General features: G+C 52.5%; 10 protein-coding genes across 10 annotated transcripts; 4 read left to right on the top strand and 6 right to left on the bottom strand.

Annotated features, from left to right (window-relative positions):
• Positions 1 to 1,199: 1,199 nt before the first annotated feature.
• Positions 1,200 to 2,057, bottom strand: A1O1_02642 (uncharacterized protein; the record flags this gene model as incomplete). Its single annotated transcript, XM_007723553.1, has 1 exon — positions 1,200 to 2,057. The coding sequence occupies one exon, from the start codon at positions 2,055 to 2,057 to the stop codon at positions 1,200 to 1,202; it is 858 nt and encodes a 285-aa protein (XP_007721743.1).
• An 858-nt stretch (positions 2,058 to 2,915) lies between these two features.
• Positions 2,916 to 4,529, bottom strand: A1O1_02641 (uncharacterized protein; the record flags this gene model as incomplete). The annotated part of the gene is made up of 1 exon (XM_007723552.1): positions 2,916 to 4,529. The coding sequence occupies one exon, from the start codon at positions 4,527 to 4,529 to the stop codon at positions 2,916 to 2,918; it is 1,614 nt and encodes a 537-aa protein (XP_007721742.1).
• Positions 4,530 to 5,361: 832 nt separating this feature from the next.
• A1O1_02640 (uracil phosphoribosyltransferase) lies at positions 5,362 to 6,149 on the top strand (the record flags this gene model as incomplete). Its single annotated transcript, XM_007723551.1, has 3 exons — positions 5,362 to 5,541; positions 5,613 to 5,712; positions 5,761 to 6,149. 3 exons carry the CDS (start codon positions 5,362 to 5,364, stop codon positions 6,147 to 6,149), a joined length of 669 nt encoding a protein of 222 aa, XP_007721741.1.
• Positions 6,150 to 6,217: 68 nt separating this feature from the next.
• A1O1_02639 (uncharacterized protein) lies at positions 6,218 to 7,204 on the bottom strand (the record flags this gene model as incomplete). The annotated part of the gene is made up of 1 exon (XM_007723550.1): positions 6,218 to 7,204. The coding sequence occupies one exon, from the start codon at positions 7,202 to 7,204 to the stop codon at positions 6,218 to 6,220; it is 987 nt and encodes a 328-aa protein (XP_007721740.1).
• A 688-nt stretch (positions 7,205 to 7,892) lies between these two features.
• On the top strand, positions 7,893 to 11,525 carry A1O1_02638 (uncharacterized protein; the record flags this gene model as incomplete). Its single annotated transcript, XM_007723549.1, has 1 exon — positions 7,893 to 11,525. The coding sequence occupies one exon, from the start codon at positions 7,893 to 7,895 to the stop codon at positions 11,523 to 11,525; it is 3,633 nt and encodes a 1,210-aa protein (XP_007721739.1).
• A 707-nt stretch (positions 11,526 to 12,232) lies between these two features.
• A1O1_02637 (uncharacterized protein) lies at positions 12,233 to 13,167 on the bottom strand (the record flags this gene model as incomplete). Its single annotated transcript, XM_007723548.1, has 3 exons — positions 12,233 to 12,521; positions 12,589 to 13,019; positions 13,093 to 13,167. 3 exons carry the CDS (start codon positions 13,165 to 13,167, stop codon positions 12,233 to 12,235), a joined length of 795 nt encoding a protein of 264 aa, XP_007721738.1.
• Positions 13,168 to 13,926: 759 nt separating this feature from the next.
• A1O1_02636 (uncharacterized protein) lies at positions 13,927 to 15,571 on the top strand (the record flags this gene model as incomplete). The annotated part of the gene is made up of 3 exons (XM_007723547.1): positions 13,927 to 14,121; positions 14,185 to 14,328; positions 14,387 to 15,571. The coding sequence occupies 3 exons, from the start codon at positions 13,927 to 13,929 to the stop codon at positions 15,569 to 15,571; spliced, it is 1,524 nt and encodes a 507-aa protein (XP_007721737.1).
• A 2,436-nt stretch (positions 15,572 to 18,007) lies between these two features.
• Positions 18,008 to 19,261, bottom strand: A1O1_02635 (uncharacterized protein; the record flags this gene model as incomplete). The annotated part of the gene is made up of 1 exon (XM_007723546.1): positions 18,008 to 19,261. The coding sequence occupies one exon, from the start codon at positions 19,259 to 19,261 to the stop codon at positions 18,008 to 18,010; it is 1,254 nt and encodes a 417-aa protein (XP_007721736.1).
• Positions 19,262 to 20,286: 1,025 nt separating this feature from the next.
• On the bottom strand, positions 20,287 to 21,759 carry A1O1_02634 (uncharacterized protein; the record flags this gene model as incomplete). The annotated part of the gene is made up of 3 exons (XM_007723545.1): positions 20,287 to 20,401; positions 20,457 to 21,286; positions 21,343 to 21,759. 3 exons carry the CDS (start codon positions 21,757 to 21,759, stop codon positions 20,287 to 20,289), a joined length of 1,362 nt encoding a protein of 453 aa, XP_007721735.1.
• A 1,033-nt stretch (positions 21,760 to 22,792) lies between these two features.
• On the top strand, positions 22,793 to 24,421 carry A1O1_02633 (uncharacterized protein; the record flags this gene model as incomplete). Its single annotated transcript, XM_007723544.1, has 2 exons — positions 22,793 to 23,233; positions 23,291 to 24,421. The coding sequence occupies 2 exons, from the start codon at positions 22,793 to 22,795 to the stop codon at positions 24,419 to 24,421; spliced, it is 1,572 nt and encodes a 523-aa protein (XP_007721734.1).
• Between the last annotated feature and the right edge of the window lie 661 nt (positions 24,422 to 25,082).

Genomic DNA, 25,082 nt, shown 5'->3' with positions numbered 1-25,082 from the left:
ATACGCTGCTGCGTCTTCCATGCCGAGTTTTCTGCCACTCTTCCGTACAGGTAGCAGACGAAAAGATAGAGAATAGATTAAGGTAAGCCTCGACAGGGATGACTCCCCAATCTCTGTTTCAAGCAGTTCGTGTCTACCATATTATCCTCTATAAAGGGATCATCCCACAGGGGTCCGTAGACAGTATCGGGACTTCAGACTCTGGAATCCAGAAACAGAAACGCCGAATGCTAGATTGGATCATTGTCACACCCCCAAGATCGATCGATCGATCGATTCACATTGACTGAGGTGTCCCACTGAGGACAATAAGCATTGGACCATATACCATATTTCATGGACCAGAAAGAAACATCAATTCCTTGCAAACATGGACGGTGTGGTATAGCAGATCTATTAACTGCTTGTGCGCGATCTCCACGGTTTCTGGTGTGGGAGCCTCATGGTTCGCTCTTGTCTGACATCGACCAACCCAAGTCGATCAGTGTATGAATGCGTTGTTATCATTGTATCGCAGTCGTGGGGGCTGTACTCTTTATGATTGAGGCTGAAGATATGTCGAAACTGGCTCAAGAGCTTGACCTTAAGCATTGAAAGAGGATACCGCTGGAGCAGAACCAACTAGGGCCAGGAGATAGCTTGTGTCGCATTTGCATTTGATGTATCCTTGTGCTGGGTTTGGTGCTGGTGGGAGTTCCAGTCTCTTCTGACTTGTTCAGGCGCCAAAAGTAGCACGGCGTCCGGCTGCACTAGTCACGGAGTATGAAGATCCCTCGATGCTTTTGATGGGGTTCAGAACGACCTTGTATGCAGTGCGTGGAGCGGGATACCCAGGTATCCATTTCCCCAGAATCCAGCGTTCGCTTTGCACATGAAACTGCCTTTCCTCCTAGGCACTCGACATGCCAGAAGACCAGTGAAGAGTTTCCTGCTCCAGCTTGTTCACTGTTACATAGTGAGCCGGAGTCTCCCGCCTATCACACCTGAAGCGTGTCCGATTTTTGGGCTGCGTTGTGACCTGGCGCTGTCGGACAAGCACCTTGATTCTGGCGGCTCCGCGGCACTAGCATTGTGCGTGGAAGTACGGTTGGGGATCGATCACATCCCGTCCACCCGACGACGCGCGGCAGCCGAGAAATCTGCTGTTGAGCAATGTGCTGTTGTGCAGAGACTCGATCTGACTCAGGTAGTCCGCGGGATCACAAATAGCTCATGCACAGGGTCGCAACACCAACGGCAAGGACGGCAAGAGTACCGGCTTCGAGGATGCGAGCATCATTGGCCGCGGTGGCTGACTGTGTGCTGGGTTTCTTCTGCTCCTTCTCCAAAGGCACGACATCGTTTTGTTCTGCTTCTTCAGAAATGACTGGAGCAGAAGAGTGCATTTTCACCTCCTTTTCCAGCTGTTCGTGCTCGACGGCGATAGGCTTTTTCTTCTGCTTGTTCAGCAGGGCCACAATCTCGTCGTGGATCTCCTTGCCGGCCTTTTTGAGTTTACTCAGCAATGGATGAACGAGGTCCTCTTCCTGCTCCTTCTCTTCCTCGTGCAGATTCTCAACGGCCTGGCCTAACGGCACCTGGGTGGGAAGACTTCGCTTGGTCTTGACGACTCCCACGGTCCCCTGAATCGTCCCCAGGCCGATTTCACCGGCGGTCGGACTGGGCCACTGCTCATAAGCTGTAGGGAACGTCTGCGTGTAGACGACAGGGACTTGGACCTGGGAGCCTGAGATCATGGATCCAGCGTAGTACGTTGTGACGGGCGAGACCTGTTGGATCGCAGTGGCTGCAGCGGCGGCGCCCTGGCCGGTGACCTGGCGCTTGAGGTCGGGGATCATGTTGGCGTCAAGGAAGGGTAGGATGCGCAGCTCAGCTTCCGCGGACGAGGGCGTCGCCGTGGGCGTGGAGACGGACCTGATCGGCTCGAGGGTGGTGTATGGTATCCATCGCTCCGTGTCCAAGTCGGACGGCACAGCCGGGTATTCGACGGGGACGGAGGCGTAGGTGGTAGCAAGCAGGGAGGAAAGGAGGACGGTGTTGAGCAGGGTCAAAGACATCTTGAGTGTTTAGGTATAGCTTAGGAGGAAGGTGTTTTGAAAAGACTGGGCAGGAATCGGAGGTCTGGAGTGGATTTTCTACCGCCACGACAGTGACAGTGCGGTCACAGTGGGATAGTAAAGACACAGGGCAACAGCCGGTAAGGAAGAAGGAACGAACCGAACAGAATAGCAAGAGAAGGCAAAACAAGAGCCAAGCGAGAGAATGGTTGTACAAGAAACCGAAAGATAGTAGGTGCTGACGCGTTGCAGTACCGGACGCCGAAGGGAAGAACCAAACCCCGGTTTATAGGGTACAGACTTATACCAGATTGATGAGAACAACTTAAACAGGGATGAAGGAGGAGGAAAATAGCAACGGGAAAGACAACAGCCCCGGTTAGTTTGGTTACGAGTAACTCTGTACTCCATATCTCAAGGTACCTGAAGCATCCGAGCCAATTAAGCAAAAAGGCTACCGGCAGCTTCGTCGGGCAAGAAAAGATGGACAAGGGTAAGGTCCGACGGATGGATGTAGTGGGATGGTGGAATTAAATGGCGGAAGGATTGATTGATGATTTGATAGAGAAACGACGCCAACTGGGGCGCGAGGTGGAGATGAGACCACACTTTGATTACGGAGTACGTACAACTTGAACCCTGGGATTTGTATAGGGTGGGAGAAGATGTACTCTGTGACAAGCCAGAACTAGAACCAGCCCAGGAGACGGGAGACGAGGGTGATGAAGATGATGGCAAGGCTGGCAGCATACTGGTATATATATAGAATAGAGCAAAGATGACCTCTTATTATATCATTATCTTCAGCCTGACAGCACACTGACAGTTCGTAGGTACCTATATATGGCTGCCTGTATATCAAGCGCACACCGGTCGACTGAATCCAACCGTCCATCCCATACTGCCCATAATCACCACCATGAGTCCCAGTCCCACGCCGACGCTGGTCAGCCCATAGATCCAAGCATGTCGCCGTCTCAGGCCGTGCATCTCAGCGACCCACGTACTGACCGTCGTCAAACATCCACAGAAGCCCTCCATGATACCCTGCAAGACGGCGCACGCATTAGGGCTGGACGCTCCCACATTGCTGGCATGCTGCAGATCAAATGCCATGCCCAGCACGGCCGTGCCAAAGATGTTGACCGCGAACGTCCCCAGCGGAAACGAGGGGATGACGGCGTTCAAGTGCTTCGACACGTAGAAGCGGAGGAGACACCCTACTGGGGCAAACACGAGTGGATGGACTGCTCGAAACCGCCAGTGGATGTCATTACCCGGCGGCCAAATCGCCAAAAACACCGCTCCAAGCCAGCAGCCAAACCCAAGCACGACGCCCAAGGGATCCAGAACCGTTCGAGTGAACTTTATTGGAATCGTCGGCGTCACGGGCTGAAGAAGCAAAGCCAGCTGTGCCCCGACCTGCAGGGCCGCCAGAGAAATGGCCGGATGCACAATCATGATGGCCAGAAGCGCGAGAAACGAAAAGCCGCCGTTTCTCGACGCAATGGTCGGTTCGACATGATACGGAGACGTGGGTGACGGAGATTCCAGAGCGTTCGTCAGGGCCAGGAAGCAGTCCCGAATGAACGAGGAAAAGGATGTGAAACTTCCGCAGAAGCCCGTAGTCAGACCGATATAGAGTGGAATGGTCTTTTTGGTCTTTCCGTGCGCAGCTGCAGAAGCTCCAGGGTCGAACGAGCCCCATTCCTGTCGAAACAGACGTCGGTCTTCCGCCAGAAAGCCCATGGTTAGCGATCCGCCCAGATTCGCCCACAAAACTCGCGAAGTGAAGGGCGAGTTCGGGTACAGCGTGATGGCTTCGACGCCCAGTCGAGCCAGTGTACCGAGCAGCGAGAACAATATCAACCATCCGATCGTGAAGACTTCTGCGACAAAAGGCGCTGGCTTCAATGGAGAGGAATCAAGACCCGCGGCCGATTTCTGCTCTTGTTGCTCTTCGAGGCTCTGGTGGTTCGAGGAGCCTCCTGCCGTCTCTTCATCCGATGGCTTCTCTCGACCAGCCATGCGTTCTGGTGCTGCGACTTCGCCCAAGTTTTGCTCACCGCGGCTTTTGCCTCCGCTGCTCAGTCTACTCAGTGCCCCTTCTGAAGATGGTTCTCGAGGATCCTCTGGTCGTGCAGGTGGCGGCACCGTCATCTCCGTCAGGTTCATGTCTTCTTGACGCTCGCCTTGTTCATGCGAGTGTCTGCTCACTTGTCGCACCGCCTCTTCCCATGATGGTCGTCTGGTATCCTCTGGCTGCATGGGTGCTGGTACTGACATCTCGCTGAGCTCCATGTCGTCGGCCGCATCTTCTTCTCCATCCTCATCATGGCCTCCTCCCCGCGACTCCTGTGTAGAAGATTGCGGACGCGAACGGCCTAGAGTCGTCTCTAGGCTATCCGGATAGTGTTCTCGTGTCCAGCGATCGCGAAGATAGTTTCGAGAGGTTTGGCTGCGATTTGCCATAGTGCACGGCACGCGCTAGTTGCAGTACAGTCATTCATTGACCCGGAAGGGAGGGATAGATATCGCGTCCGTGGCGACCGAGCGAGGGGCGGGCCAGGGCATGGCTAGAGGAATTGCATTGGGGTTGTTGGAAAGGAAACTGGGGGTGATATTTGCTGGAGAAGGTCAAATATACAAACAACTAGATCGGCACATCCTCTTTACCTTCAGGAACCCACCCGATCAACAGCATTGAGATTGCGGAACGTATGGCACAACACTGCATCTGGAACCCGTATTCTTCTGAAACTTCAAAAGGTGTCTCCAAACTTGTACGAGTGCTTGGTTAGAAGTACCATGGCTTGGATACAAGCTTCATCGAGGCCTCAGACTCGGAGCCGGCGCCCTCTTCAATGCCTAACACATTAGCTAAGCCCCCTTGACCCCTAGGTGGGCTTGGTGGCTAGGGTGCTAGGAGGCTTACTAGGAGGCACCCTCGTTAGCCGCTTAGCCGCTTAGATTGGGCTAGGGAGGCCTTGGTGCTTATCTCTACTGTGGTCATAGGGACCCAAGTGCCATCGGAGTTGGAGGTGCCCCTCAGCTCAGCGTGTTCCAAGGTTTGTTATCGGAGAGTGCACGTTGGGTTGCATACTGGTTGCATACTGGTTGCATACTGGAGTCCACCCCGCCAACACCCTCGCCCTTCAATAGCTGTGCTATGTTGGACATATTTACCACGCTTTGGAAAGCATACAATTTCCTTCGATCATAGAATCCGATTTCTCGTTGAGCACTTTACTCTTATACCCTTCTATACCATCTTTACCACAATCTTTTGTGGCGCGGATATAACATGGCGTCTACACTGCCCTCCAACGTCCATATCTCCACGCATCCCTGTCTCAGGGCCAAGTTGTCGCAGCTGCGGTCCAAGTCCACCAATGCTCGCGAGGTCAAAACCCTCGTCCATGACATTGCTTTGTTGTTGGGCGCCGAAGCCTTGTCCGACTTGCCCTTAGAAACTCTTGGGACAGTGAGTTGGTCTAGTTGCCTCATGGTATATCCTTGCTGATCGAGACTCAGGCTGACCTTAACTTGCTGTAGGATGAAACTCCCCTAGGATACGAGTATACCCATGAGTCGATCGACTGTTCCCAGATCACCATTGTGCCTATCTTGCGCTCCGGGTTGGGAATGGTAGAAGGTGTGCCCATCGCATCCTCTTGAGATCGCTTGTGACTGACATGGACAGCCGTTCAATCCATCCTTCCCGCACCGGTCTCAATCCACCACCTTGGTCTCTTCCGCGAAAAGCTGTCGCTGCAGCCGGTAGAGTATTACAACAATCTACCTCAGTCAGAGGCGTCCGTGGCGAAGCTAGCCATCATCGTCGATCCGATCATCGCGACAGGGCAGACGGCTGTGGCAGCAATTCAGTCACTGAGAGATTGGGGCGTCGAAAAGATCGCTGTCCTGAGTGTTCTGGGCGCCGTGCCGGGGGTGACAAGAGCCGCGGAAGAGTGGCCAGAAGGAACACAGGTCTGGATTGGTGGCCTGGATAAGGAGTTGACGGATAAAGGCATGATCAAGCCGGGCTTGGGAGACATTGGAGACCGACTCTTCCTCACCATTGGCAAGTGAGGCGTTCGGTATCGAATATCCAATCGCGGAGTCGGTATCGTCAAAAGCCTGTCAAATGAGATACAGCCTCAACGAAGACATAGAAGTGCTTGATGGCCAAACATTTTCTCCACGGTGCCCTCTTTTCTGAGCAGACCCCCAAGCCACCGTCTCGCTCCATCAAGCTCTGTCGCACCGAATTTGACCAGCACGAATCCACGGACGGTAGCGGCAGTCCACAAAAGACCGTCTTGCTGCTCACGTTGTCGGGATAGCTCGACTTCTTTCGCATTCTCACTTTGGGTGGTACTGTCGTTCGCCGCCCAATTCTTAGCTCCGATGCGCGGCTGGTTGGAGAATTCCTGAACGAGGAAGTCTGCCAGATGCTTGAAAATTGAACCGTAGACAATCAATGTGCCAAAGACACCCATGTTGTCAGCCTTGTCGAGAAGGCTTACCCCAGCCAGTTCATCGTCATGTAGCATGACGGCATCCCGAAGGAGCAGTCTTCCCCTGGACCGCTCGTCCATTTCTCTCACCTCATTCCTGCCGTTCCAACTCCATAATGTCCAGCTTTCTCCTCTCGCCCGACGGCCCTCGCTGACCCAGTCCAATACCAACAAATTGCTGCTGCCATTCGGGTCCACGTAGAAGGTCTGTCTCTGCTCATAGACACTCTCGGCAAACGGCTGGGTTGGGTCGGGGAGATAGCAGAGTGCTGCCCGAGGTCCGACCTGGACGTCTAAGATCTGCCTACTGACCACAGACCTGTTGGGCGACTTGAAGATCTTGGTGCTGCCTTGAGTGAGCAGGACGAGGCGTGTAGCATCCTGCAATTCGACTTTGAGACTGATTTGGTCTCCCCCAACAAGCCCCCCTCCATATGTTAGGAGGAAAGCGATCGTGACGTGCTTGTCATCGCTGGCGTGGTGGGGATCTGGCGCAATCAGCTTGAGAGGATACTGATAGGTAAATTTCTGTAGCACTTGCTTTCCGGGAGGTAGAAGGCAAAGTACCAGTTGGCCAGTTCCGGGCAGTGATGCTGAAGGAGCAAATGGTGATGTAGGGAGCGACATGTCTCGCAGTCAGACGAAAGCCCGGGCAGGTGAGCATCCAAGGCGAGGCTAGCATTTGGTTGACTTGTCTGCGCTGGTATATTCTCGAGCCATCTTCGTTGCAGCTGGCACCGGCATACTAGTATCCAAAAGCAAGTGATTCAGTGACTATAGAAGCGGCACACAATTTGTTTTAAACGTATCTAGGTAGCTTTGCATATCACAGCCGACATCTTTTAGGCGGGGATTCACAGGTGGGGGGATGGAGATGCTTTACCACTAGGGCACGCGGCGCCAACGAATAGGGTTGTTCAGGTGTCTGATAGGTGGCAGCTAGGTGGCTCGGTACCTGTTAGGTCTCTATTAGGTCTCTGTTAGGTGCTTGTCCCCAATAAATCATCCTGCGCAAACTCCTCCTTCGTCGTGCCTCCACTACTACTACTGTGCAACTCTCCCTTCGCGTCAACGCGTTTCCCAAGCGTGTTAAAACACGCTGCCCAGGAAGAAGAGAACAACCACAATTTTACCCTTGTGTCCTATTGCGCTCGATGGGAACCTTCTCATAATTGACGCTACTCGTCATTCTTTCAGATTGCTGGTTGACGCGATTCGGCCATTCGCTTCATCTTGCGCCCAAAGAAGCCGCTCAAGGCCTCATCCTGTCGACGATCTGCCCTGTCAACCACAACATTCTCCCACCCAGCGCAATATGGATCTGGACTCTAGTCCACCGAATGGCACCGCGGAGCCACGTCGGAAATCAGGCAGAATTGTCCGCAAACCAGATGTCTTCTCTCAGGAACTCCACGAAGGCAGCGCCTTCATGAATGGCTCCACGAAGCGGAAAAGGCTCACCGATACGACCGCGGCGCACGACGGGGAGGATCAAGAGAATGAGGACGAAGAGTCCGAATCCGAAGATGACGAGAGCGAGGGAGAACCCGATGAAGAAGAATTGAAAGCTAGGCGCAGAGCACAACGAACAAAGGGAGCGGCCGCGAAGCCTGCTACCAAAAGAGCCAGAACGACCAATAGTTCCAGCACCACATTGGCAATTCGCTCAGGCAACGCGCAGAGTAAATCTGGCTCTAAAGGGGCAAAGACACAGAAAGCACGCGCTCGACCAAGCCAGGCGCATCAACAAGGACTGTATGCCGAAGTGTTTGGAAAAGGACTCTCTGCCGAAGACGCGGCATCTGTGTGGTTCCAATCTCTGCAGAGCGATAGTGTCGCTGCCATACGGGACCTGATCAATTTCGTCCTCCAATGCATCGGTTGTGACTCCAGGGTTGAGTCCCAGGACATTGAAGACCTGGATTCCGTTCCCAGCAAACTCGGAGACATTCTGCAGGAGTATGAACAACAGAAACCGCCCGATTATCCCCTGATAGCGAAGCAGAAGCAATACGTGGGCTTTCAATCAGTCTTGGAAGACTTCTTCAAAGCCATCATCAAAGCGTTGCATAATTCATCCATATTCTACGACCAGCCCGAGGTCTACGACAACATCCATGTCTGGATTGCCACCATGTCCGGTGCAAACTACAAGTCTTTCAGACACACTGCTACCATCATATCTCTATCGATGAGTACCGCATTGTGCGAAGTCGCAAAAGAATTGCAGGAGACGATGGCAACTCTTAAGTCCCAACTCGATGCGGAAAAGAAGAAGAAGAGTGTCAACAAGGGTCGCGTCAAGACCATCGAAGAAAGTCTGAAATCGGCAGAGACGAAACTCGAAGCCGTCGATGCTCAACTGAGAGATGCGTTCGACACCGTGTATGTTCATCGATACCGCGACGTCGAGGAAAGAATTCGAGCTCCCTGTGTTGCTGCCCTCGGCTCCTGGATCATGCTCTACCGCAAAATGTTTTTAGAAGGCCAATACCTGCGATACCTGGGATGGGTATTGAATGATACCAGTGCTACGACACGGCTGGAGGATATCAAGCAGTTGAAGAATCTGTTCAAGAACAAGAAGAACATCGGTGCCTTGAGAGCGTTCACAGACCGCTTCCGACCCAGACTGGTGGAAATGGGGACCAGGGACGCTGATATCAGTGTCAGGGTCGAGACCATCGAACTACTTGATAGACTTCGCGACGCCGAATTACTGGAGCCGGACGACATCGACACAATCGGCCGCTTGATCTTTGACAGTGAACCGAGAGTCAGGAAGGCCGTGGCCAAATTCTTCGTCTCCAACATCGAAGACCTGTACCGAGCAAGCATCGAGGATTTTGAAGAAGCCCAATATCAGGCTGCACTGCCTGGTGCCGACGAGGTTGAGGATCTCACCGTGCCTACTCAATCGTGGATCAAGTTTAAATGCCTGGGCTCTATCCTTGCCGGCTACGACAATGATGAGGAGTCCCTCGACGACGTGGCTGCCCAGACACTGCCTTCGACCTTCACTGCAGACTCCCGCTATACACTGGCTACACAAGCCATTTATCCTCACATGCCGGAGCTACATCAATGGGAATCCCTGGCAGGGTATCTTCTCTATGACCATTCTTCGATCTCATCGGCAGAAGACGATGAAGATATCGCCGTCCAAGTCCAACAAGCTTACAAACTGAGTGGTGGTGAAGACATCATTCTGCTCGATGTTCTCTATTCAGCAGTCAAGCAATACTTGCAATCGATCATGGATGCGCCATCGGGTCGCAGGACCAACGCCGCAAAGGACGATCTCCGGCAGAAGCAAGAAACTGCCGCACAAAACCTCACAGTCATCATCCCCCAGCTTCTCAGCAAATTTAGTAGCACGCCGCAAGCAGCCTCGTCTGTCCTGCGGATAGAGCAACTGCTGGATATTGGTCTCATCAATGATCTTCAGAGTGGCGAAGCTGCTTATACGGCTATCCTGGATGACATCAGCAAACAGTTCACATCACACTCGGACAAGAAGGTTCTGGCTGCAGCAAGTGTTGCGTTCCGCAATGCCAGGAGCTACGAGCAGAGTAAAGAAGCGGCTGATTTGAAGGTACAGGAACTCTGGACAGAATCTGTCACCACACTGGCAAATCTGCTTCGGGGGAAAAATGTCGAGGAGCGGGGAACACTCGACCGACCGATCCTTAGTGAGGTTGTCAACACTACCGTACGTCTGGCGGAGCTAGCTGGCGTTTACGACTGTTCTCGTATCATCGAGGGCACTCTGGATTCCGGGGCATCCAAAAAGCAGAAGGGCAAGACGAACAGCCAGACGACGCTGTTAGATCTCTTGTTGCAGTTGTTGAAACGAGGCGAACCGGACGACGACAGCACAGACGACTTTGCGGAACTCGAAGACCAGTTATGTATTGCTCTCATCGAATTGTTCTCGCGATACTTCCGGTGGAAAGTGTTTGGCCTGAAGAAAGCAATTTCGGCCAACGACAGCGCCCAGCTCTCAACAAGATCGCTGACCGGCTTTGCGATGACACGGTCGACTTTCGTGGAGGCCCTTGCCCCGACCATCATTCTACGTACGCCTTTAGACCCCGTACGCTACACGGCGATACTGAATGTGTTGGAGCTCTTCGCACTCTTCTCAACGATCAGAAACATGCTGCCGGACAAAGGCGAATTGGACGAAGACATCGAACGAAATCTCAACAGCTTGATCACGACCATGCCCGAGGACATTGTGCGAGCAGTCCTGGTCACGCACGAGAAGCTGGAGAAGTCCTTTGCGAAGAGGACACGCAGAAAGATCGAGACCAGCGACAAGCACAAGGCCAAGGCATCCACGCCCGTGGAGACACAGGAAGACATCGAGAAGCCGCCGGAAGATTCCGAAGACGAAGCAGAGGACTCTGATGCCGAAAACAGCGAGGACGACGACGACGAGGACGGCGACGCACATATTGCAGGCGGAGGCCGGACCGCGAAGAAACAAGCTGCGCTCCTGGCCGAGCAACACCTCTGCGAAGTCACGAGCAAGATCATCTTTGCCCTCGTCGGCGGCGCGATCAAGGATGACCAGGTCAAGAAGCGGTTGATGCTGAACCGGACCAAGCTGGGCAAGAACTATGCAACTCTGCTCTCCTATCTCGACGAGAAGAAGGAAAAGAAGTCCCGGACGAAAGCGAAGAAGGCCGATGTCGAAGCGGCGGCTAAGGCTGCTGCGAAGCACAATGCAGGGTCGAAGAAGCCTGTGTCGAATGAGATGGTGCTCGAGGACGACGATATCGAAGACGACGAAGACCATGATGAAGAAGAGGCTCAGAGGCAGCGCGATCTGGAGGAGGACATTGATGATGAAAACGATGGAGAGGGAAACCATGAGGACGACGATGAGAACGATGAAGCGCATAAGGGGGATGGCTCTGATGACGAGATCATGGGCGATTAAGAGCCACATTGTGCGACTGTCGTGTCATGAAGGATGTTGTTGTCGTTGCGGGTGGACGGCGTATTAGGTGTATTGGCTTCCACTGTTTTACTGGTGGCATTTGACGGTTTGAAGGACAGCCTGTAATACTACCAGGCCCCTATGTATCTTCTACTCGATTGTGCTGGCGGTGCGTTGAGGCGCGCTCGGATCCCACAATTCACAGAAGTAATATCTCTCAAGGTCACGTAGTCGACATCCTTTCCAGCCATGAGAAAGGCACGAAAAGCGTTTGATTCAACAAACATCGAATGCTGTTTCCATTCAATCAATGGATCATGCTCTTTATTTGTCTTTTCGTTTTTAATCTTGCCTGTCTGATGTTGCCAGGCAGAATTGCTTTTATCCAGACGTTTTACGAGCACCACCCTTGCCCGTCTCTGGAGAAGGCCACCCGATGTGGTATGCATTCCTCATATCCTCACAACCGCCTCCATTTGATCCCGAACAAGACGACTTTTCTCTGGACCATGGTCCCAGATCCCATCCCGATATATGCAGAGTCATGCTGATGGCTGCCCCAGTGCGTAGCGCTTCAACGCATCACCTATGTGCCGCTTCATCTTTCCCAAATCCGAAGCTTAGACTTTGTGTCCTTCACCCAATTGAATCGACAGAATCGTGCACTCGGGCGCAGTCAATTGCAACAACTAGGTAGACGAGAGCGTCTATTCAGCTCTGCCACGACTCTTGGGTCTCGCACCACTCTTCACTCTGCGAGCCTCGGGACGCTGAATGTGGTGGCTTGGAATCCATTCTTCGTTGTAGGCCTTTGAACCAGTCGAAACAGCCGGACCTTCAGTGTCGGAATGGACAGCGCCGACGTCGATCTTCTTGACCGGAGCTTTCTTGGTGGCAGCACGGCGCTTCTGAGGAAAGTAGGGGGCGACCCAGATAGTGTAGAACCAGTAGCCGACTCCGAGCGCGGAAGCGAGCAGGAATAAATACAAGAAGAGACTATTTCCGTAGGGACCACCGTTAGCCAAAGCTTCCTAGACAGTGCAGGAGGTGCGCCATGACTTACATCTGAGGATCGAAGATGCTCGCATCCGGATCTACGACAGTGACCGTGCCATTGAAGGCCTGCACAGTGTAGAAAGTGGACTGGGACATGATCACAGCAGCGAGGTTGAGTCGCAGATCTTGCGGGTGCAGGTTGGTCTGGAAGCGGTAGGGCAGACTTTGCTTCTCGCCAGGTGGAATCTCGATAGCATATTGAGAAGTGGTCAGGTTTCGGACGATGCGAGAGTTCTGGGGGTCAATGGTCCACAAGCTACCGCCGATGAACTGGACGGTGATCGGTTCGGGTTCTTCGTTCATGAACGACAGGACCGACTCGGCGGGCTTGCCATTGACAAGCTTGATGCCAAAGATCTCCGCGTCAGGAAAGGCTGCTTCCACGGTCACGGCAAGGGCAGGGCTCGTGGAGGGATTCTCGACCTCTTCGTCAACCTCCTGGAAAGTATTTTGTTAGCCTTCATTGTGCGACACGTCGCGGGGCGCGGTTTGGGGATGCGGGATTGCTCACAGGTGCGGCTTGGGCGAAGACGCCTGCGGCCTGGAAACCAAAGAGGAGCAGCGCGAGATCCAACAAGCGAGGCATTGTGCAGATGCGAAGATGAGCAGAATGGGAGGGAGAGGCGTGAGGTTCGTGAGGTTGTTCAAGAGGGAGAGGACAGCGTATCGATGAGTTGGAGAAAAGTGGCCTTGTTGGTGAAGGAGCTCTTAGTACGGTTGGTTACTGGGTGCAGTGGGTAGATGGCATTAGTGCCTGTAGGTGGTACCTTAACTACTAGTACGTAGTTCGTGGGTGCAGTCTTCCTTCCATTGGCCCCCGACCGTTAGGTGAAGCGACCTGATATAAGGGTCATCTTAGCCTGAGGAGCCCTCGGCAGACCTACCTTGAACCAACAGCACCAGGACCTTCAAGTTAGGCGTGAGTGGCACCGATCTGGCTGGCTTCTAACTTGCCGCCCTGAAAACAACCCACTGGCAGCCTAGGGAGCCCAAACAGATGTCCATTTTAACCGCAATGCCACCACGCTAATCGTCATTCTGCTGGCCAGCGAATCGCCCGCTGGGTGGCGCCTATAAGTGGACTGACTTAGGCGCAAAATATAGCATATCAGAACGCGCTAGGGGGTCACCGCTGGCATTCCCGTCCACTCATCTACGCGTTTTCCATACCCCAGAATCGAAAAAGTAGCAGGCCTTGCAAAAAAGTACTGGCACTGGAAACGGGCATCCTGCGCCTTCATCTGCGTTCTGTCCTGCCTGCATTCTACTTCACCGCCAGCTACATTCTCTTTTTCCTTTTCACGCTCACTTTGCCTTGATCTCAGCGACGGACCCGATGCCCGACATGGCTCGTTATGATCCCTTCTCTCCAACCTTCGACCACCCGCTGCTTAATTCAAGTCCCGACTACGGCTCGCGAAATGGTTCCTTTAGAAATCGCCCGATTGGCGACATCGGCGTTGTTGCACCCCAGATGTCTTTTCGAGAGCGGACGAAACGTCTCCGGAGCCTTGAAGATGAGAAAAATCAATTGATTGAGGTACGACCCTCCTACTTGCATACCGGTACTCTTCATCCGTTGCGGAAACTGATACAGATGCAGGATTTGCTGTTCCAACTCGAAACCACCCAGACTCAACTCGACCGACTACAACTAGATCACAACAGGGAAGCTCAATATAACAGAGAGGGCCAGCTGCGTGAGACTGCTCTGCATGAGCAACTGCTGCAAGTCAAGACGATAATGGTGTGTTAAAGGTCTTCGCGTTCAGCCTCATTGGAATATTTGTCTGACACTTTGCCAGGATCGGAATCCCTATATCATGGTTCTCCTCGATGGCGACAGTTTGATATTCACCAAAGAGTTACTGTCCAAGGGCGAATACGGGGGCAAAGAGGCTGCAAAAAGTATATCTTCCGCAATGAGCGCCTTCGCCGCCGAACATCTCCATCATCTGGATTCGCCAAAGATTGTCACACGGGTATATGCCAATACAAAGTCATTATCCGAAAACCTTGCCAAGTTGAAGTTAATCGAGCGACCTGTCTTACTCGACGACTTTGTCCGGGGTCTCAATAGCAGTCAGCTGCCATTCGATTTTGTGGATGCTGGGCCTCGCGCCGCGGAAAAGGTCTGTGACCAATTTCAGACACATCTCTACAATTGTCACTGTCACCAGGTTGTACTTGGGTGCTCCAGCGATAGCCGGTATGCGGCTCTTCTGGAGCAAACGGTGAAAGATGCCACGGTGCTGAATCACATTACACTTGTGGAGAGCGTACCATTTGAGAAAGACATTGTTGCACTGAAAACCCATTTTAAGACCACAAAGTTGGACAATGTGTTTCGCAGCACCAAGCTTGGCCTTCCACTTGCGCCAAAGGGTCCATTACAGGCGGTCACTGCAACTCTGCCTGCACTTTCTCGAGTCGATTCAAATGCAACCACAGGCACCACTTCAAGTTCCAGTACTCCGGCCATGACGTGGGCCACGATGACGGCCCAACCTTTCGTTCCTTCAGCTCCCGCCTCGAAAGCAAGTACAACTCGAACGTCCACTCCCACGTCCATGAAGAGCCCTGAGGCCGTGGTCTCCAAACCAGTGACGAAGACCATCGAACGGAATCGACATGGCCAGCGGATCGACAAGGTCGACTCTACCATCCCTAACCATGAGATCCAGCGGATCAAGAAACTGAAGTTGTGCAACGTCTATTACCTACAAGGCCCGTCCTTTTGCACATCAAGCAACTGTTCTCATTCGCACTCCTATCCACTGTCCAAAGGTGAGCGCAACGTGTTGCGCGAGGTCGCGAGGATGACACCTTGCTATTACAAACTGGATTGCTCCGATCCCGAATGTATCTATGGACATCGGTGTCCACAGAACAAGCCTGACGAAGGAGGCTGCTGGTATGGTGAAGACTGTCGTTTCTATGGCTGGGGTCATGGGATCGACACCCGGGTGGTCAAGACGACAAAGGTATGAAACAGGGACGATAGTTTTGTCATCTTAACACCGTCGTTGTGTGTCATTTGAGCTCTCCTCATCCAGACAGCGTCTCACCCAATGGCTATGCCTCGATCGATCAAATCCCATTCTCGGCGTCATGTTGCGCAAAGACCTCGTTCAGCTTCTTTCCTAGAGACAGAAGGATCTGGGCAAGCAGGTCAGCTTCTTTTCGGATCATCAGCCATGTGTGGGAGGGCATAGGGAGGCAGGAATGGTTTCGCTTTCCGGTGATGAGGGTGAGAGACGGCAGGAGGCAGGAGGCAGTAATCACCGGCCAAAGTGTCGAATAATTTAAGAGATACCCAGTTTTTCCCTCCGTCAATGACATGTACAATACGGATCCTATCATCTCTCTCTACCCACGGGTGAAGCTAAATAGAACTGTTTCTCGATCTTCGGCGAGCGTTCCGCCGTGTTCGTCCTGGGCAATTCGCAAGGCTGACGCCCCCGATGTCGTCCGGTGACGCCGATGTTGCCTTGTGCCGGGCTATCATGTAGGTGTTTTTCGCACACAATCTTCCTTTGCATTGTGACCACGATTAGTAGTAGCTTACCTTCCATATCTTGCTGCGCTGTTCAACACCGTCAGGATGGGGAGAAGGCGAAAGGGAAAGAGTGAAGCGAATAGCATTCCGAGCGACAGTAGTTCTGTCGGATTCATCATGGAGGCTGTATGAGCGGCTTGTTGTGAAGACGAACTCCTCTGAGAAAAAAGGAGATTCAGGCCTGTCCCAATCTTTCAGAGGATAGTTTTGGTATGTCCGGTACTGGTATGGGCAGCCATCGACTTCGAAGCAAAGCAACGTCAAAGGTTCGGCGGCTCGTTCGAGCCCCTCGGGGTGGGATTCTCGTCTGTTCAGGAGGCCGCTGTGACTTTATAGGTTTTACACCGAAGACAAAGACACACTATTCTCAGTAGACTCGAGGGGCCCGCTGTTGTTGCATATATTCAGAGTCTATAGCAGACTCGAGGTTTCGGCGGCCCGTTCGAGCCCCTATGGGGTGGATGATCTTGAGGTGATTCGAGAGACCGCCGCATCGAGCATGGGAGTGAGAGGATGGGCGGTCAACGTAAGTGCTTGCGTACCCTGGAGAAGATTTCCCCAAGCAAGTAGAATCTGGACATCAGGCTTCGCCTCGTTTTCTCATGAACGTTGAGGCTTATCGGTTGGAATGCTGGAGGTCAGGGTTAGTGGAATGGTTGTTTATTCGGTGACGATGCAACAACGCTGGCAGAGAATGATCTCTGACGAAGATCAGATGCATAATAGTGACAATTGATAGTCTCAATCCCTGCATTCAGCTTTCAGCCGAGTAGTATAGATCGAGTTGGCGAATCAATTAGATGTCTCCATACTCGGAGGAGGGTAGGCTGTGATACAGTAGACGGCTGACTCCTCCGGACTAGCATCGTCATGATGAGATCAGAGCTTGAGTCGAGATCAAAAGCGATGCTGTCGCATGCCCCCCTGTGAATGAAGACTCGTTGAGTGGACTCCAGAGTCGTGAAATCTGAGCCCGGCAATGGAGAAAGATTCAGCAATGTAGAATAAGACGAGTAGACCTGGAGACCAGAGACTGTTGCAGGGTGGGATGTCGAGGAAGGCGCCGTGGACCTGAGTTTGGGAAGGTACGTGGGACACCAGCTACCAAGGAAGGGCGGAAAAGTACTCACCGTCCTTGACGAGAAGGAACGATCGGGACAGGTACCTTCCTTCTAAATAGCTGTTAGATATCATGATAGACCTGGAGATCATCAGAGATCATACAACATATCGCAGCAGCATGGATGCAGCTACACTGTGTCATCGGAATCAGACCTGTCTCGCCTATCAGTACACTCATCCATTGGTTCTGAGATGGAAGATGCTTACCCTTCGACGTGCAAGTCATTACTTCCTCAAATGGGAGCTCGTTGCGTAAGAACGATAATGGACATAGTATGTAGGAGTATCAAAACAACCAGTCACGGAGACGAATGAATAGAGAGGTGTTCAACGTAAAAGATCAAATACAAACAAGCCCCGAATATGTACAAGCCGACACTTTTGAAGAAATAGACAGACCGCTAACAACAGCCATATATTGTCGCCGAACATCGATCAAGCACTCACAACTTCTGCATCATTCATCGTTCACACTTCCATCCTCGTTCTCTCCTGTACATGCACCGCACCACGACCTCAAGCTTCCTATCCAATATCGGTTCATTGTCTGATGGCCTTCCATGTCTTGGATACAGTGTGTCGTTGATGAAGAACCGGATCCTACCCGAAGGCTGCGAAGTGAGTGACAGTTGCAGACATTTCACTGAACAAGAAGCTCTGCAGTTCAATTTCGCTTCCAAATAGACCCTGAGGGTTGTAGCATGGAATGAGCAAAGACGCAATCATGGTAAAGTAAATGATTCTTTCAATCTCGGCCCTCTCTAGCTTGCGTGGAGGGCACGTCGACGACGTCGTCTGCCGCGAAAGCGTGTCTCAAGGGGCTCGGTGAGGTTGGTGAAGCTGCGTATGACACTGACTGTCGTCTCTCCGCACGGATATCGAGAGACAGCTTTGGTGGTGCCGTAGGTGGTCGTGGATTGTCTGTGGTATCGAGCTCAGACACTCCTGGAGTATCGGATAGAAGAGTCTCTTCACCTGAAGCTCGTCGCGCTGTTTTTGTCACCTTCAACCCTCGTTTTTCGCGTGCCGCTTTCCACCCTTGCATTGCATCTTTTCGTTTCCTGTAATCGTACGCTGCTATTTCCAGTTCGGCAGCTAACATTCTGTCGTTGGCTGGGTCATTCTTGGTAGGACGGATTCTGTCAAGGCCCGGGGGGTCTTTGCTCGGCACGGAAACTTTACGTATCTGTGCTGGGGTATTTTTCAACCGCTCAAGGATGCCATCCATATCTAACCGACCAGAGCTCGCACTCCGGGGAGATCCAGCAGTGGATGATTCAATAGGCGCTGGCGACACGTTCGATGCGTCTCGTGGCACCGTATGCGATGGCGTCCGCGAAACGTCCTGCATCAGCTGTCGGAACAGGACACTATGTCGACCGCTCTTCGGAGAGCTAGACCCCGGTAAGCGAGAGTTGGTATTGCCGTTGAGACGGGGTGGTCTTTCGTGTCTTCCAAATGAGGAGGTTGTACCCCACATATCACTAAGTTCTTGTGCATCTACCATACCGGGAGACCCCGTGTCCAACTCCCGCGCTTTTCCTTTAGACGAGGCGGCATCCCACATTTCATTTAGTTCTTCTGTATCTTCAATGCGCTGGAGGTGCCCATGCACCCTCTGGAGGCTCTTGTAACTCTCGTCCAATCCCACAGCTTGCGTGAAATGGCGTTTGGCATCTGCATCCTCGCCAAAGATATCAGCAAGGAACCCTCGCACATACCAGCATTTGGCTAAAAGATGCTTGTTCACTGGTTTTTCTGACAAACATAGCCTTTCGGCTTCTTCCAAGGCGGCTTTGCCTTGATGTAAGGAGTCCTGCTGAGCCTCTGTGTCATCTAGAGCCGTGATGAAAAAAGCTAGATGTGCTCGACTGAGGAGGATTTCTGCGTACAGCGCAATCAAATCCCGCTGTAGGGTTGCAGAGCTGTCGTCGTTCGGTTGAGGAGTAAGTCGAACAGAATCGAGCATGGCATCGTCTCCTCCGCTAGTAAGCGACATTTTCTCACCTGGTTACCTGAGTTGAGTGTCTGTGCTGTTGGAATGTGGCAGCGGGTTTCGCCTGTCTGGATGTCCTAAACCAACCGTGGGCTGCAAACAATTTCTGCAAGTTATTAAATTCAAGAGTTTTAGACGGGGAGAACATCTTGTTGTAATCGCGTCACAAGCTGACTTTACCATCCAGCCGGATGCAGAATGGAGGCACAAAGAGCAACAAGGATTTCAACCGTCCATTGTTGAATTGCTTCCCAGGTGATTCTTTATGCTTCGAGAGGCATAGGACACTGCAGAAGAGCTATAGCCAGCTGCATGGCATCCTCCCGGCCATTGTAAAGACCGGACAGTAGGAACAGAAGAAGGGAGACAATCAGGTTCCCAACGACTCAGCAAAGCTGCTGAACCCGAGCATCAACTTTCACGGCCAAACCTCGCTTGCAGACAATGCAGACTGTTGTAGAAGTTGCCCATACTGACCTGCCATTCACGCTTCTGAGGAGGTGAGATTCAAGGGAGTTGACATGACATGATCGAGAAATAGAAAAAGTCTCAACCATCTGGTTCTTTGTGCTGTTGAGAGTAAGGTGCGCTGAAATGAGGTTGGAAAGGCGACGATGATACACATATGACTAATCACAACCTCTGACGTATTATAGTCACGTGACTGTAGCCTACCTCGAGATGTATTTATATTTCCCTCCATCAAGTAATTCCTTCTCAATCCAAGTCAATGTTGGGGCACCTGTATGAATATGGCCAACTTCTTGGTAAACATGGTTGCGGCTCTACATCAATCAGTGCTCTTCTCCTCCCACGAGGCAGCTCGAAGCGCTTCTGGGCTCAATACCAGCTTCCATGTGACACCAGCCAAAAACTCGCCATATACTGAGCTCATTGCTTTCGAGTCACAGCTACAACCACCTCTTGACTCCTCTGTCATGACAACCACAGTCTGTCTAACCACATGTGCGAAAGTCACATCTATGAGCCACCAAAGACAAACCGAATGAGCCTTGTAGGCAAGCTGCCTAATCCAGGGCGATCCTGCCATTAGCCAGAGGCTTATAATCTTCCTCTCCTGCCCACTGGGATTCATATAAACTCTCGTCCATCTGAGAGGCATCCATGCCCATATTGACATCCCTGGAGTACCATTAGTGACAGCCCGAAGAAAATAGCGAGGTAAGGAACGACTCACTTGTCTTCTGCAAGTACTTCGAGGCCTGGAACGCAGTCGATCAGGGCGATGATCACAAAGGATCCCACAAAAGACCAGGTGAAACCAATCAAAGCTTCGACAATCTGGACCCAAAGCTGGCGGAAATTGCCATCGAAGACGACCCCGCCGGCCACTTCGGCTCCTCCGTATGCCGCGACAGCTTTCTGTGCAAAGAGACCAGTTCCAATAGTGCCGAGAATGCCGCCCACGCAATGGGTGGCAAAGGTGTCGCCGTTATCGACCCATTTCCATCGTTGAGCGAACTCGGTGAACTTGATTCTCAGCGCTTGACGGCAGACGATCGCACCGACAATGCCAAAAAGTAGCGAGGTGGGAAGGTCGATGAATCCGGCCGCCGGGGTGATCATGACCAGACCTGATATCGCACCCATGAAGGTTGAATCCAGGGACCAACGGCCAGTCTCGATGTAAGTGATTGAAGCCCATGTAATCGCTCCTGCCGAAGCACATAGGTTGGTGACACACAGCGCCATAACAGACTGGAAAGTCAGACTCAGCGTGGTGCCAGCATCAAAAGCCAACCAGGAGCCCCAGATAATGATCAGGGCCAGTAGTTGACACATTGAATTATGGGGTCGATGAAGCTTTAGGTGGGATGGCGTCCTGACGTCGGACTTGCGTGACCTGGCGATGGGATACGACAGGTAAAGACTAAGAGCTGAGGCTGTGGCACCGCTGCAAATGTGGACGGGAGTTCCACCAGCGAAGTCGAGGACTCCGATCTCTCCCAGGAAGCCGCCGCCCCAGACCATGTGAGCCAACGGACAATAGATCAAAGTCGACCACAGCTGTCCAGATCGTGTCAGCACTCTCGATCTCGGAGAACATAATTCTGACCACTTACAAAGATGAAAGGAATCAGTGGCAGAATGCGACCACGTTCACAAGCTCCTCCGACACTGATGGCACACACCGTGGCCAAAAACACCAGCTGAAATTCACTGAAGAGTACGGCCGGAATGGTGCCCACTGGTTCGGCCAGCACACCTCGATGAAAGGCATATCTGAGGTTGCCAACCACTCCACCGTCCCCTTCGCCGTATGCCAGGGTGTACCCTATGATGAACCATTGGATAGAACAAACGCAGACTGTTAGTACGGAGGGAATGAAAGAAGCAAGGCCGCTACGCCTGGTCGAATAGCCCGAATATCCCAGACCGACAGCTGGTATGATGGTCCAACAAAACACAGTACAGACAAGGATAAACGCCGTGTCGATGCGGTCACAGGCCTCCCAAGCTTTCTGCACGTCCGAGATCATGGCGACAACTGGTCCCTCGTGACGTGGGACATGAATACGAGGGAACTGAAATGAACTGGACAGCAAGATGCCCTGCGAGGCTCTGGCCGCGCTCTTATCCCACACTTATCGCTTGCCGAGATTGGCCAAGTAGCCACGTTCTCGGCGCGTCGGACATCATCGGATCCTCAGGCTGTTACTTGACACGATTGTCTGCGCGATCCCCAGTTGTGATTTCTCTATCCCGGTCTTGTTCAGTTGCTCCTACGGACCGTTATCTCGACCAGGCTGTTGATCTTGGTGAGCTTGGTACTCTCCCGGATCCAGCACTTCGGGTATCACCTCTGGGTACCTGCGTTGCTGACACATGGTATTTGGTCACAGGTGTGTCCCGATATAGCAGAGCCAATCAATCTTGTCAACACTGAAGGCGGATAACTACGTCCCCAGAGTCCCCAGGATCATCATGGTGATACACCGATGAAGTGAACGTTATGGGAGAGACAGCTAACTATCTGACCAACGCTTTTCCCCAGCAGAAATGTCAGCGTATCAGCATATCATTGGTGATTGATAACCATCCCCCCTTGTGAACAGATAGGACTATCTCAACTTAGGCACCTGTGGGCCTGATATCGAACTCACTAGGCCAGAACAGGGAAAAATATCACGGCGCCCGCGATATCAATTTCCATCCCATCTGGCCTTCATGCAGTCGTCTGCTGTGCAACCCCCGTCGGACGTGGCCCATCATCCTCCACCATGCCTGTTCAGACAGTCTCTCTCAGCCATTATTGGCGTGGAGCTTGGCTTCGTGGATCTACCCTGGTAAGCTTTCCAAGCATCGACAAGAAACGATAAGCCACAGGAAGACATGCGTCTACAGACTAGACCGTCGCGCTGGACGTTAAGTAAGGGCCTCACCCCCAGGTCCACCCCCGGATAGTCGCAGGTCCACGGCTACGGAAGCGTGTCCCCTTCCAGTCACACTTGATCGTGTACTACGTACCTGTGTTCTCTAACAAAAGCGGCACCAGTCAAACCTTGCGCCGCAATGGCTTTCGACGCGGAAAAGTTGGCTCCTGGCGAGGTGCCTGTGGATGACGGAAAGGCAGGGAGAAGGAAGAGCTCTTTGCGTACCGGCAGCATCGACGACGTCCGCATCCTCGACCAACTAGGCTACAAACCCGAACTGGATCGCAATCGGTCCATGTTGACGCTGTTGTTCCAATCTCTCGCCATTGCTGCCATTCCATATGGTGAAGGCGCCCCGTTGATCAGTGCCATCTACGGCGGTGGTCCTCTGTCCATCTTTGTGGGCTGGATCATTGTGCTCATCCTGGACGAATGTGTAGCGCTCTCACTGGGCGAGCTGGCCTCGAAGTATCCCACCTCGGCTGGCCCTTACTACTGGTCTTTCCAGGTCGCAACCAAGGGGAAGACCGTGTTGTCCTTTATCACCGGATGGACTTGGCTGATTGGCAACTGGACCATTGTACGTTATGTGTTCTCTTTCCCGTGGGCTGATAATGAACTGACCTTCCATCGACAGACACTCTCCGTCAATTTCGGATTTGCCTCGCTCATCGCCGGGACTGTGGCCATGTACCATCCAGATTGGGTGGCCAAAGACTGGCAGCTCCTACTGATATTCTACGCCATTTGCTTGATCACTCTGGTCATTTGTACCTTCGGCAACCGATTCCTGCCCATGGTCGACACCATCTGTGCGGCCTGGACGGCTCTCAGCATCATCGTCATTCTAATTGCGCTTTCAGTCAAGGCTGATGCTGGACGACACAGTGCAGGCTACGCGCTAGGCCATTATGACAAGTCGTTCTCAGGCTGGGGCGGCTTCACCTTCTTCATCGGCCTCCTGCCAGCCGCATATACTTTTTCGGCCATTGGCATGATCTCGGCCATGGCGGAGGAATGCGCCAGCCCGGCAATCAAAGTGCCCAAGGCCATTAGTCTCTGTGTGCCAGTCGGCGGGTTTGCAGGCTTATTCTTCGTCTTGCCAATTTGCTTCACCCTGCCTCCGCTGGAAGATATTGTGCTCGCCCCCTACGGCCAGGCTCTGCCATACATATTCTATCGTGTGATGGGCACCCCCGGCGGCGGACTGGGTCTGATGTTCTTGATCTTGATGATCACTCTCTTCTGCAGCATCAGCATCACCACGGCCGCCTCGCGCTGCACATGGGCCTTTGCTCGAGACGACGCCATCCCACTGGCTCGGCTCTGGTCGAAAGTCCACCACGGCCTCGGCGTCCCAGTCTACGCGCTCCTGCTGGTGACAGTGGTGCAGCTGCTGCTCGGCCTGATCTATCTGGGGTCTACGTCCGCCTTCACGGCTTTTGTTTCAGTCGGCGTCATCGGACTGGCAGTCTCTTACGCGATCCCAATCGGTATCAGTGTCTGGCATCGTCGAAAAGAGGTCTCTACTGCGCCCTGGAACTGTGGACCGGTCATTGGGCCCATCGTCAACGGCATTGCTTTGTGTTGGATCTTGTTCGAAGTCGTCCTGTTCAGTATGCCCACTGCCTTGCCTGTGGATGAGGTAACCATGAACTATGCCAGCGTGGTCTTTGTGGGGTTCTTGGTCATTTCGGCCGCCTGGTACGTCATCTATGCTCGAAAGGCATACAAGGGACCTCCCGAGTCCGATGGCATTGTTGGATAAAGCGAACATGCCTTGCAATATACGATCTGATATTCCTTCATATACCTAGTGCCGTTCTGCTCGGGTTTGAGTTGGACATTTCCTGATCATCAACACTGTTCATATGTCTAATCTGGATTTTTGGCTACTCTGAACATGGTTATTAGGTGTGCTCCAAGGACACCGTCAAAGACACGTGATGATTTTTCAGGACCCCGTCGAATAGAGATACTATATAATCATTATATAGCTGTTGGGAGTCCCTAAGCTCTATCGCCGAAGTTACTAGATACCTATTAGGAGACCTCTGAGTAGAGTCTACTAGCCGACCTTAATATATTTCTAGGCGTTCCTCAAGGACATTCTGATAAACCCCAGATACCTCCTAGGAGAAGTGTTGACTCATACTACCAAACTCTATATCGCTCCCAGGTATCCCCCCTATACAACTCAAGTACAAGTACTTTTGCAATTTTCCAACGCTCCTTCCTTACTAAAATATGAATACCTAATATAACAGCCTTAATATATGCGCAGCCTCGCGGCCTCCTGACCCTTAATGTCTCAACGTATCAAATATCGCTGGAGGCCTCCCCCTTTGGTTGCATAGCCCTCTATTTGTTTGTTTTGATTCGAGATTTTCTCTTTCTTCTCTTCTTCTCACCTACTATTTGATTTCGTG

The sequence above is a fragment of the Capronia coronata genome (genome assembly GCF_000585585.1).
Source record: "Capronia coronata CBS 617.96 chromosome Unknown acBCG-supercont1.2, whole genome shotgun sequence".
Classification (NCBI taxonomy): Eukaryota; Fungi; Ascomycota; class Eurotiomycetes; order Chaetothyriales; family Herpotrichiellaceae; genus Capronia; species Capronia coronata.
The sequence above is the reverse complement of the archived record's forward strand: the minus strand, read 5'-3'. Positions and strand labels throughout refer to the sequence as shown.